Source organism: Oncorhynchus mykiss, chromosome 18 (genome assembly GCF_057628025.1).
Source record: "Oncorhynchus mykiss isolate SJ-2025 chromosome 18, ASM5762802v1, whole genome shotgun sequence".
NCBI lineage: Eukaryota > Metazoa > Chordata > Actinopteri > Salmoniformes > Salmonidae > Oncorhynchus > Oncorhynchus mykiss.
In genome coordinates this window covers 37,118,188-37,130,904 of record NC_143039.1, presented here as the reverse complement: position 1 = coordinate 37,130,904, position 12,717 = coordinate 37,118,188, and the positions used below count along the sequence as shown (strand labels likewise).

Genomic DNA, 12,717 nt, shown 5'->3' with positions numbered 1-12,717 from the left:
GCGACTAAAATCTAGTTTAAATAAACATCTACATTTGAATGTATTTTTTCTCGTTATTTTATTAACGAAAGCATAAAGATGTTGATGAAGAAATACTGTACTGCTGTTTAGAGTACTTAAGCATCAAATACATTGCAAGTTGAGGGATTTTCACAATAGTAGCCGGGCTTTAAAAAGTATATTGTCCTGCTAATAGGAAACATTTGCATGATGGGCTACACCTGCTACAGTACTAAAGTACACTTGTGAAAAACAAGTGTTTGAAAACCTGTTTTCAAAATGCCTCACGTTGTCCATCACTACTGTAAATAAATACACAGCATCTTGTTTACATTCTTTATTGTAACCACAATGTCACAAATAATTTGTATCTACCTTTCCAATTACTTTTAGAGTTTGCTATTTACAAATGTTTGCTTTTCATTATTAGTTACATTGTTTTAGACTTTTTTCTTTAAATGATTGCTTTATGTAGGATGCTACATTTTTGACCAGTGGCAATTGTATGTAGGCCTAATAAAGAAAATCCTACTTCTAGAAGGCTGTTAAGCTTCATAGCGTACCTCAGCCAGTAAAGTTATTTTATATAGGTCTAGGCGCCAAAGAAATAGACTCCAATTAAACCCTCTTGTTGCTTGTAAAGTCAAATTAAAATGAAGATTATGGTTGAAATGAATTGTTCGACTGCTGTAGGTCTTTTCCATCTGTTGGTGTGCAACATTTACATAACAAGTTAGTTATATTTTCAGCACCAGCCACTGTTCACCTCCTATTGATTGTACTGCGGTTGCCAGTTGTTTTTAAATTTAACCTCTTGATACTACCCATCCCGGATCCGGGAGTGTAATCATCGCCTGAAATTAATTAGCATAACGCAGCGAACATAAATATCCCTAGAAAATGTTCCTATTCATGACAATCACAAATGAAATATTTTGAGATGCAGCTTAGCCTTTTGTTAATCACCCTGTCATCTCAGATTTTCAAAATATGCTTTACAGCCAACGCTAGACAAGCATTTGTGTAAGTTTATCATAACCTAGCATAGCATTATGCCCTGCTAGCAGCAGGCAACATTTTCACAAAAATAAGAAAAGCAATCAAATTAAATAATTTACCTTTGAAGAACTTCGGATGTTTTCACTCACGAGACTCCCAGTTAGATAGGAAATGTTCCTTTTTTCCAAAAATATTATTTTTGTAGGCGAAATAGCTCCGTTTGTTCTTCACGTTTGGCTGAGAAATCGACCGGAAAATGCGGTCACTACAACGCCAAACTTTTTTCCAAATTGGCTCCATAATATCGACAGAAACATGGCAAATGTTGTTTAGAATCAATCCTCAAGGTGTTTTTCACATACCTATTCGATAATATATCCACCGGGACAATTGGTTTTTCATTAGAAGCGATTGGAAAAATGGTTACTTCTGTACTTTATGCAAGATTTTCTGCGGGAGCCATCATGTGACCACTTGCTCAATGTGGTCCCTTACGGCTATTCTTCAACATAAATGCGTAAAAAGACGTCACAATGCTGTAGACACCTTGGGGAATGCGTTTATTTTTTTTATTTTTTTTATTTTATTTCACCTTTATTTAACCAGGTAGGCAAGTTGAGAACAAGTTCTAATTTACAATTGCGACCTGGCCAAGATAAAGCAAAGCAGTTTGACACATACAACGACACAGAGTTACACATGGAGTAAAACAAACATACAGTCAATAGTACAGTATAAACAAGTCTATATATGATGTGAGCAAATGAGGTGAGATAAGGGAGGTAAAGGCAAAAAAAGGCCATGGTGGCAAAGTAAATACAATATAGCAAGTAAAACACTGGAATGCTAGATTTGCAATGGAAGAATGTGCAACGTAGAAATAAAAATAATGGGGTGCAAAGGAGCAAAATAAATAAATAAATGAAATACAGTAGGGAAAGAGGTAGTTGTTTGGGCTAAATTATAGGTGGGCTATGTACAGGTGCAGTAATCTGTGAGCTGCTCTGACAGTTGGTGCTTAAAGCTAGTGAGGGAGATAAGAGTTTCCAGTTTCAGAGATTTTTGTAGTTCGTTCCAGTCATTGGCAGCAGAGAACTGGAAGGAGAGGCGGCCAAAGAAAGAATTGGTTTTGGGGGTGACTAGAGAGATATACCTGCTGGAGCGTGTGCTACAGGTGGGAGATGCTATGGAGACCAGCGAGCTGAGATAAGGGGGGACTTTACCTAGCAGGGTCTTGTAGATGACATGGAGCCAGTGGGTTTGGCGACGAGTATGAAGCGAGGGCCAGCCAACGAGAGCGTACAGGTCGCAATGGTGGGTAGTATATGGGGCTTTGGTGACAAAACGGATGGCACTGTGATAGACCGCATCCAATTTGTTGAGTAGGGTATTGGAGGCTATTTTGTAAATGACATCGCCAAAGTCGAGGATTGGTGGGATGGTCAGTTTTACAAGGGTATGTTTGGCAGCATGAGTGAAGGATGCTTTGTTGCGAAATAGGAAGCCAATTCTAGATTTAACTTTGGATTGGAGATGTTTGATATGGGTCTGGAAGGAGAGTTTACAGTCTAACCAGACACCTAAGTATTTGTAGTTGTAGTAGCCCGGCTGATTTGTAGGGGTCCAGATTTTGCAGCTCATTCAGAACATCAGCTGAACGGATTTGGGAGAAGGAGAAATGGGGAAGGCTTGGGCGAGTTGCTGTGGGGGGTGCAGTGCTGTTGACCGGGGTAGGAGTAGCCAGGTGGAAAGCATGGCCAGCCGTAGAAAAATGCTTCTTGAAATTCTCAATTATGGTGGATTTATCAGTGGTGACAGTGTTTCCTATCTTCAGTGCAGTGGGCAGCTGGGAGGAGGTGTTCTTATTCTCCATGGACTTTACAGTGTCGCAGAACTTTTTTGAGTTAGTAGGAAGCAAATTTCTGCTTGAAAAAACTAGCCTTGGCTTTTCTAACTGCCTGTGTATAATGGTTTCTAGCTTCCCTGAACAGCTGCATATCACGGGGGCTGTTCGATGCTAATGCAGAACGCCATAGGATGTTTTTGTGTTGGTTAAGGGCAGTCAGGTCTGGGGAGAACCAAGGGCTATATCTGTTCCTGGTTCTAAATTTCTTGAATGGGGCATGTTTATTTAAGATGGTTAGGAAGGCATTTAAAAAAAATATCCAGGCATCCTCTACTGACGGGATGAGATCAATATCCTTCCAGGATACCCCGGCCAGGTCGATTAGAAAGGCCTTCTCGCTGAAGTGTTTCAGGGAGCGTTTTACAGTGATGAGTGGAGGTCGTTTGACCGCTGACCCATTACGGATGCAGGCAATGAGGCAGTGATCGCTGAGATCTTGGTTGAAGAGAGCAGAGGTGTATTTAGAGGGCAAGTTAGTTAGGATGATATCTATGAGGGTGCCCGTGTTTAAGGCTTTGGTAGGTTCATTGATAATTTGTGTGAGATTGAGGGCATCAAGTTTAGATTGTAGGATGGCTGGGGTGTTAAGCATGTTCCAGTTTAGGTCACCTAGCAGCACGAGCTCTGAAGATAGAAGGGGGGCAATCAGTTCACATATGGTGTCCAGAGCACAGCTGGGGGCAGAGGGTGGTCTATTGCAGGCGGCAACGGTGAGAGACTTGTTTTTAGAGAGGTGGATTTTTAAAAGTAGAAGTTCAAATTGTTTTGGTACAGACCTGGATAGTAGGACAGAACTCTGCAGGCTATCTTTGCAGTAGATTGCAACACCGCCCCCTTTGGCAGTTCTATCTTGTCTGAAAATGTTGTAGTTTGGAATTAAAATTTCAGAATTTTTGGTGGTCTTCCTAAGCCAGGATTCAGACATCCGGGTTGGCAGAGTGTGCTAAAGCAGTGAATAGAACAAACTTAGGGAGGAGGCTTCTAATGTTAACATGCATGAAACCAAGGCTATTACGGTTACAGAAGTCGTCAAAAGAGAGCGCCTGGGGAATAGGAGTGGAGCTAGGCACTGCAGGGCCTGGATTCACCTCTACATCGCCAGAGGAACAGAGGAGGAGTAGAATAAGGGATCGGCTAAAAGCAATAAGAATTGGTCGTCTAGAACGTCTGGAACAGAGAGTAAAAGGAGGTTTCTGGGGGCGATAAAATAGCATCAAGGTATAATGTACAGACAAAGGTATGGTAGGATGTGAATACAGTGGAGGTAAACCTAGGTATTGAGTGATGAAGAGCCAGCGGTCGAAATCCAGGGACATGGAGAGAAAAATTGGTCCGGTATGTTCCGTTCCGAGCCGCGCTGCGCTGCGCCGTACAAAACTGGCGATAGATTCTCGAGCCAAAGGACAGCCGATGACCACAAACCGTGGTTAGCTGAATACTAACGATTTGCCAGTAAAGAAGCTAACTAGCTTCTGAACTAGCTTCTGAACCAGCTTCTGTTTAGCTTCTGGCTAGCTTCTGGCTAGCTCCCGGCTAGCTTCTGGCTAGTTTCTGGCTAACCTCTTGGAGCCTCCTGCTAGCTTCTTGGAGGATTACAAATCTGAGGTAAATAATACTTTTTTATAAATATAAATTGGTGAGGCGGGTTGCAGGAGAGTGTTTTGAAAATTAGTTTATGGAAAAATTAAAAAATGAATGTGAAAAAAGTTGTAAATATATATATATATATATATATATATATATATATATATATATATATATATATATATATATACGGGACACGACAAGACGAGGACAAAAGATGTCTGAACTGCTATGCCATCTTGGACATCAAGATGTAGAAAGCGCAAGCTGTATGTATGTATGTGTGCGTGCGTGCGTGCGTATGACCCTGTTACGTGACAAGCTCTAAATCCCCTTAGATGGCTCATCCACCCTAAGGTTCACTCTTTTTGAAATTACAAACAACTTCTTGATCTCGCCAAGACAGTTTTAAAAACCAGACATACTTTAGGCCTATTTCTCCATTCACTTCCATTTCTTCACAGTTTTACAGCCCTTGCTACTTTACTTTACTTGTACAGGTTGTCATTTATTTTTTATATTGCACACTATATGCCCATGACACACGTGACGTTCGGGCGCTAGCTTAGACGGCCATGTCTGAGAGAGTGACTTAACGGTGAGCGGATCTCTACACCACAGCCACAATTCCCCACTCCTTAATGCTGTTTATCGGGGGCGCTCAGCATTTAAAAAATGGTTTGTCTGGAAAAAAACTATTTTGAAGAGAAAAGGAGGAGTATAGGTGTTGTGAGAAAGAGGTTGTAAGGGAGTAGGGAGACTTAACTCAAAGTCCTGGTTGTCTGTCTGGTTGTCAGTCTGGGCACGGTGTGGACAGGGGACTCGACTGTACCAAGGACTTTTTCTCGAGGCTATAAACTGTGATGCACACCCCTTCATTCAGAAGTGGAAAAGTATGATTCTGAACAGAAGATTTTAGATCGTAGGGCCTCAATAGTCAAGCCCAAAGTCGTCTATCCTCCAATACATGGTGTTAGCACTAGGCGTCTCCTGTCTAAAATTATTGTCTTTCTCTTTCTCCTCATCTCACTTTCTTAATTTCACTCTGACTCCCTATATCTCTCTCTCTCTCTCTCTCTTTCATCCTCCCTCTCTCTTTCCCTCCTCTATCTCTCTTGGTCTCTCTCCTGCTCTCTCTATTTCTCTCTCTTTTATCTATATTGGATGCTCCCCCCTTCTCCCTCCCTCTTTTTAAATTTCTCTCTTTCTCTCTCTCTGTCCCTCCAGTCCAGCCACACATCACCCAGCTGCGTAACGTGACGGCGGTAGAGGGCAGCGCCGCCATGATCTCCTGCGTGGCTGAGGGGGAGCCGCTCCCTGAGATCTCCTGGAGGAGAGCCAGTGACGGTCAGAGCTTCGCCGATGGAGACAAGGTAACCCTGGGCTGTCACCTGCTCTTACTTCCTCCCTCCTTTTCATTGTATGTTGCCTACTGTTGCACTCTACTGGTACCCGTATCACCCTTTCTAGACACATACAGTCCCACGCAAGCAAGCATGCACATACACACACACACACACAGAGAGACACACACACACAGACAAGGTAACCCTGTTGTCCCTGCTTTAACTGTCCAACTTCCACTTACTGCATTCTGCCTACAGTCACACAAAGTACCGTCCTCAACCCTCTCTCACCCTTTATTTCTTGCACAGACCAGATGGCCGGTATTAACAAAGAGCACGTCTGAGGAGAATGCTCACGTTTGAGGATGGATGTGACTGGATCATAGAGCAATTCTCAGTACCGAGAATGTTTTTTAGTATACGTTTTGTGGGCCCAGTAATTCCAACGTAGAGCTCTTTAGAGGAACTACGTTATATCCACCATGCAATAAGGTATATGTGAAGTAAAAGACTGTTAATTGTGTTACTGAACAAAGAGAGAAAGGTAGGCCATAGGGTAAGCTACCTCATCCAAAGATTAGTTATACTCAGTGTATCATGGTTGGATGCCATTGGTGACTCATTTGAAACAAAACCATGTTGTATATACGACTAGGATGTTTTCAATGAAGACCATTAATCTCTGGGATTCTCGGAGCATACGTTGTGAAACAGTGCCTCAACATACAAAGGTTAAAGAAATGTTCTAATCATGGCTTAGAGTAAACAGACAGCTACCATGTGTTTTTCTGTCATTGTCTCAGTAGCCGCCGAGCACTAATGCTTTTCGAGAGGCGCTGCATTAGCAAAGATGGCTTCTGCTTTCCCCGGGAAAAAGGTCAATGGCTGAGATAAATGAATGTGTGCGTTGGCGTAATCCGCTCAACTTGATAAATCAAGGCACCGAATGAGAGTAAATACTTCTTTGCACGTTGAGGCAAATGAAATTATGGAAATGTGAGTGCCGAGCAACACACCTGAATATATGGGAAAGAACAAACTTGGGCTTTGTGTATACTGCTTCCTTGATGGATGGCCATGTTCATTTAGGTGAAAAGCTAGTCGCCGCTTCTTTCAATCTGTATATCCAAACACAGCCAGCGTGCTGCTCTCTATTCTCTTATCCAGTACCATAAAACGGAACTCCACTACTTTTATGTCGGTTTTGTTTTGTCTCCTTTTTGCCATGTCGCTAGCCAACTAGCATATTTATTTCTCATTAAAGCAAATACAAACCAAGCAAACTAGCTGAGAAACAGTGTACGCTGACTGAAAGTCAATGATACCTAGTAACACAGCATTGTGGATTTCTGTTTACCTGTTTTCTCTTCTCAATGCCACTGGCGAGGTTATGTTAGCACTAGCAGCGAGCCACTGCAGCTCCCCATTCACGACAGCTTAATAAGGTCTTACAGCGAGACGACACTCCCAAGGTCAACAGCCACAGCCACTGTATCTTAACTGAATGAAGAGGATAAGGAAAGATGATGCATCTTGTTTTAACTGATCCAGAGCCAGCACTAATACCATCGGAGAACTTTGCATGGGGTTACTTAGAGTTCAGCTTTGTAGATATCTTATTTAAGATCATGTGTGATCATTGCAGGGTGTAGCAGGGCATGTCCAGTTTCCTCACATCAGATGGAGAGGGCTTCCACTGATCTGCTCTGCTCGCCATCTTTCATCTTCCACCTACCTTTACCTCTCTCTCTCTACCGATCTCTCCCCTTTTCCTCTTGCTATGTGGGCTTGATGTCTCATTCTCTCTCTCTTTCTCCCTCCTTCTGTCTGTCTGTGTCTGAGTGTGTGCTCCTGCAGTGCCTCCTGTCCATGTCAGCTCCTCTGCACTGCATATCAAACAGGCTAGTGTCTCAGTCCCTCCCTCCCTCTCTCTCGCCCTCCTCCCTTTCCTCCCTCCATCACATCCCTTCTCCCTAGAGAGAGCATCCCTTCCTCAGCCAGTGGAACCTGGGAATAAATAACCCACATCTAGGAGAGAGAGCAAGAGCGATAGAGAATGCATAAAGCCCAGAGTCAGCATTCTCTTCCTCTGGAAGATTTGCTTTTTCTGTATTCACTCCAAATGCAATGTCCAGTTCCATTCCTGAATTGTTCAAATGGACTGTGGAGGGCACCTGCTGTATATGTGCAGTAGCACACTGTGACCATCCTACTGAATGCACCACTTTCATGGCCAACCACAATTTGATTAAAAATAATTACATTCAAGGTAAAATAGGATCAAACCAACTTTAATCTACACAAGTGACGATTCACGCGAGATCAAACCAACTGTATTATACCCTTTACCACTCCTTAAAGGGAGGCCTCTTTAACCTGGCAGTAGCGAGAGACTGTGTGAGCTGAAATGACTGCAAGAGACTTCACAGTCAGGGCTAATACGACTGAGGCATTATAATCGGCATTAACAGCTGGAGCTGGATATGCATCGATTGTTTAGGGAGATCTATAGAGTGGGCGTCAGAGTCAGTGTGAGTCTGCCACATCTGCACACTGCAGGGGCGAGCTCTCAGGAGACACCAAGGCTCAAAACTAAAGGAGAAGGGAGGAAAATGACACAGAGATGGGTCCCAGAGGGTGGAGAGATATATATATGGGCCAAATTGGCATGGGAACTGCAGGGGTTACGAATACTGGGCCCAGTCCTGCTGGTTTCTAACCCTAGGACTTGATTAATCAATTGCAGTTACTATCTGCTTACGGAGTACGCACAGCTAGCAGAGCTGAGTTCAAATAGTATTTGTTTTCTTTCAAATATTAAAATCACCAATGGACTAGTCCCAAAAGTGCAAACCCCGCCCATCTGGCACACCAGACAGGCTTGATCAAACTCACAAAGTATTTGAAGAACCCAAAATATCTCCTTTCTAAGTGAACACGCTGAGCCAGTTTGTCTTTGTTAATTATCATTGACGATTACAAGGAATGATTGCTGCTCCCAATCTAATTGACCCTTGGCATCAAATTGAGACCATCTGTCTTCACAGTTCTCTATCTAATTATTGCAAATCAATTGATAGTCAATCACATTAATCCTAGCCTGAGGCGTAAAACTGACTTTACATCAGATACTTGGTTTGACTGAGTGTCAGGGGGGTTTAACAGTTTTGAAGGTGTGTAATTTTGTTATGGAGTAAAAGGTCAACAAAAAAAAGTGTATGTGTGTGGATGGAGTGGATAAAGCAAATTCTTCACATGAGATGTACAGTATATAATACATTCACGATCCATTTGTGTGTGCGTGTGTGTGTGTGTGTGTGTGTGCGTGTGTGTGTGTGTGTGTGTGTGTGTGTGTGTGTGTGTGTGTGTGTGTGTGTGTGTGTGTGTGTGTGCGCATGCATTTGTGCCTGCACAGAGCCAGGATGGGCGTGTGGACGTGCGGGGCCGCCATGGCAAGTCCATGTTGACCATCAGTGGGGTGAAGCTAACTGACTTAGGCCGTTTTGACTGTGAGGCCCTCAGCAGGATCGGGGGCCACCAAAAGAGCATGTTCCTCGATATAGAGTGTAAGTACAGTTTGAGAACAAAAACACACATGCTAACACAGATACAGTATACACACACAAGTTCGCACATCTGCACAGTATACAAACAAAGGGAATGGTGCACAGCCGCTACCTCGCTTTTTAACCAAGGTGCATGAATTGAGGCTCAAACTGAAGTAGAGATAAGATTCTCTATTGGAGGACAATGGAATTGAATTTAAAAAAGCTTCTTCATTATTACATCTAAAACCAATACAACTTGTTTGCACAAGCAAAGCATCAAAACCACACACACAAATCTGCTGACTTGTAATATTCCATTGTTAAACAGTGTTTCTGTTTTCCATTTTTAGCAAATGCTAGATTAATCACAACAGAGTTGCCTGCCCCCCAGAAAGGCTAAGTAGTAGGAGGATATCCTGCTGCATTATTTATCCCACCCCCCACACACACACACTTCCTGGTGAAACAACTGCTTCCTCAAGTACTCTTTAATAATAAGATTAAAGCTAAAGATCTCACCATCTCATTTCAGAACACAGTTCAATTCAATCCAATGGTGCTTTAAACATTTGATGCACACAATCACATATTTGTGATCATTGTTGAGTGGCCCCTGCAGTGTACCATTGCAAATATGTGATTGTAAACAGTAGCAACAGAACATCTGATGCAACAAACGTGTCTAAACAGCATTTTTGTCTGAAAGCATCTAAAAAATGTTTTGTACTGATGGGAAATAAATGTCTTCACAACTTTATTTCTCAATTTCACATTTCATTGTAAAAGATAAATGTGATCTTCATCATCCAAACATCACACGAAACACATCGACAGCCAAACTCATTCCATAAACTAGTCTAAATAACAGGTTACGCTAACAAAAAAACAAAACATAAGTTAGCGACCTAAAAGCTAGATTTGTTTACAATGTACCACATCTCTGGTGAGCACAAGGGAGAAATGTAATACTGTTTAGAAAATAGCTGTGTGTCAGCTAAGCTAACAGCAGCTAAATACTTTATGATGGCAGCCATGTTTGTTTGTTTGACAAGCGAAAACTCCGTAATCCCAGAATGCCATTCATTATAAGACACAAACAAACATAGTCAAAGTCAAAGATGGCTGCGCCCATTGCCTGAAAAAAATAGAAGCACATGACTTGACAAGTTGTTTACCATTTTTAACAAATCACAAAGGACACAGATGATCACCCCAAATACAAGCCTACTGCCTAGCCTATCCGTAGCGCGAAAGCTAGACAGGGATGAAACCATTTTAGAGGGGTTTTCAAGTCCATGGGCTGTAGAAATGGGGGAAGGTATTGTGTGGAGATATGATGCAGGAAATACTACTATAATGGGGGATTTATCAATAAATGGGGAGCAAACACAGGAGAAGTTTATACGCTAAATAAAAATAAAACCCCTTGAAAGGGGGGTCTGAGCTGGCAACCATGAGTTACCGTAGTTACAATCTGATGCCGCATTCAAAACAACTAGGAACTCAGAAATCTCAGACTTCCGATTTCAATGCGTTCAAGACAACTGGGAAGTCTGAAAAAAACTATCTCCGACTTGGGAAAACTAGTTTTGAACAGTCGTCCAACTTGGGAAATTGGGCCTCTTTATAAAGCTCCAACTTTCTGACCTGAAAATCACTAATGTCATGATTTGATCTCGTATTTTTCCCAGTTCCCAGTTATCTTGAAAGCACCATAAGTCAGTCGAGTGAACTATGCCCTCACTTAATTTTTTTTTACAACATCTTTGGTCTGACAGACGCTTACGTGACAACCAGAATGCATTGTATGATATCAACAAACATGGCGGCACACATAGCTGGCAAATAGCTTAGCATTAGCTCATCATAATCAGTACACATCATATGTGTCCATTAAATCTATGCAAGAGTTGTAATGCATGATTTGTCACTAGTACTCCAAAACATGAATAAAACAGTAAATACATTACATTACATACATATTGTATGCTACAGCAGGAACGACAACACAATATACATAAAATAAGGAACTTACTTTGATAGGAATGCACACGTCCAAAGTTATTATCTGTGACTAAACAGCAATGAAGGCAATGCCCGCGCCAGCCAGAAACTGTGCCAGGTGGGAAAAGTTTGTGCAAGACCTGTTTTGCCTAGAGATGTGCAATGTCTTCATACTTGATCTGGGGAAAAACTGGGGAAGTGCTTGGGCTCTCGTTGAAGAGAGAAGTTTGTCCGGCTCAGTCTCAAACATAAATTGTCACCAACAGTGAAATGGGCTACTTCTTATGTGAAGTAATGATGAGGCGTAGTACACCTCCATTCAATCTGTTGTTAGAAAATAAAACTTGTTAGAAAATACAAAAAAGTTGACAAGTTAAAACAGCCTATAGATAATTAGCAGGCAGCATGCCTTGGTTTGAGGGCAGCGTAGGTTAATTGTCTTGTTGCATAACAACCACATTTTGGAACAGTGAGTGGATTCTGACATCACACGCATAAAAAACTAATGTTGGAGCGACCATTTGAGATATTTGGAACTTGCGTGAAAGGCTAATGGCATGAAACACACATGTAATAACTGCACCTCAAGTAGAGATGCAATTGTAATAAGCAACTATATCGACCCAGGTGTCTGTCTTTTCTAACAAACTTGCTATAAGTGGCACCCTTTGAGGTGAGCATGCATGACGACACTGCACTCACTTTTCCCATGCCACCCTTGGCAGTGCCACACCCTCAGAGCAGTGACCCATCAAGCCCTCCCTCAACACATGACAGTCAGAAAGTAGATGGACAAAATGGGCCCAAGAGGTGTGTGACTGAGCGTAGCAGCGGCGGGAGCTAAGCCAACTGTCACCGCAGAGCTAATTAGCTCATTTATTTAGTCTGTGGCGGGACGAGAGGAGGTAGAGGCACATCCTCCTTTGTGACAAAGCGCCAAGCATCAATCTCCCTAATGGAATACTGCGAGCAAGCATAAAACAGACCATAATGCCACTCTACTGACTACTGGATGAATGCAGCATCGAGCAGTGATGGCAAGCGGCCCCCCAATGCAGTGAGGGGATTGTTCATTAGAGCCCATCCAGCTCGTCACCCCAGATTCATACACACACACACACACACAACGACACACACACACACTCGGAAAGAGTATCGTAATGGAGATCTCTCGCCCAGCATGAGGTGTCTCAATTAAGTTTAAGCTTCCTTTTAACTTTAGCGAGAGTGTATTGAGGCATTCATGAGACACCCTTTTCACTCATCCAACAACCCATCTTCTGGATTTTTCATCTCAGATTTTCTGTCTGTTTCTTATTTGCCTGGTTAA

The 12,717-nt window shown here is 42.4% G+C and overlaps 1 protein-coding gene across 9 annotated transcripts in view; it reads left to right on the top strand.

Annotated features, from left to right (window-relative positions):
* The window catches only part of LOC110495975 (neural cell adhesion molecule 2), a 422,938-nt gene that overhangs the window by 341,124 nt on the left and 69,097 nt on the right, over positions 1–12,717 (top strand). For all 9 annotated transcript variants that reach the window (XM_021571547.3, XM_021571545.3, XM_090208333.1 and 6 more), the window contains exons 8-9: positions 5,717–5,862; positions 9,251–9,401. In XM_021571547.3, coding sequence (XP_021427222.1) covers positions 5,717–5,862; positions 9,251–9,401 — 297 coding nt within the window. The remainder of the gene's footprint in view (positions 1–5,716; positions 5,863–9,250; positions 9,402–12,717) is intronic.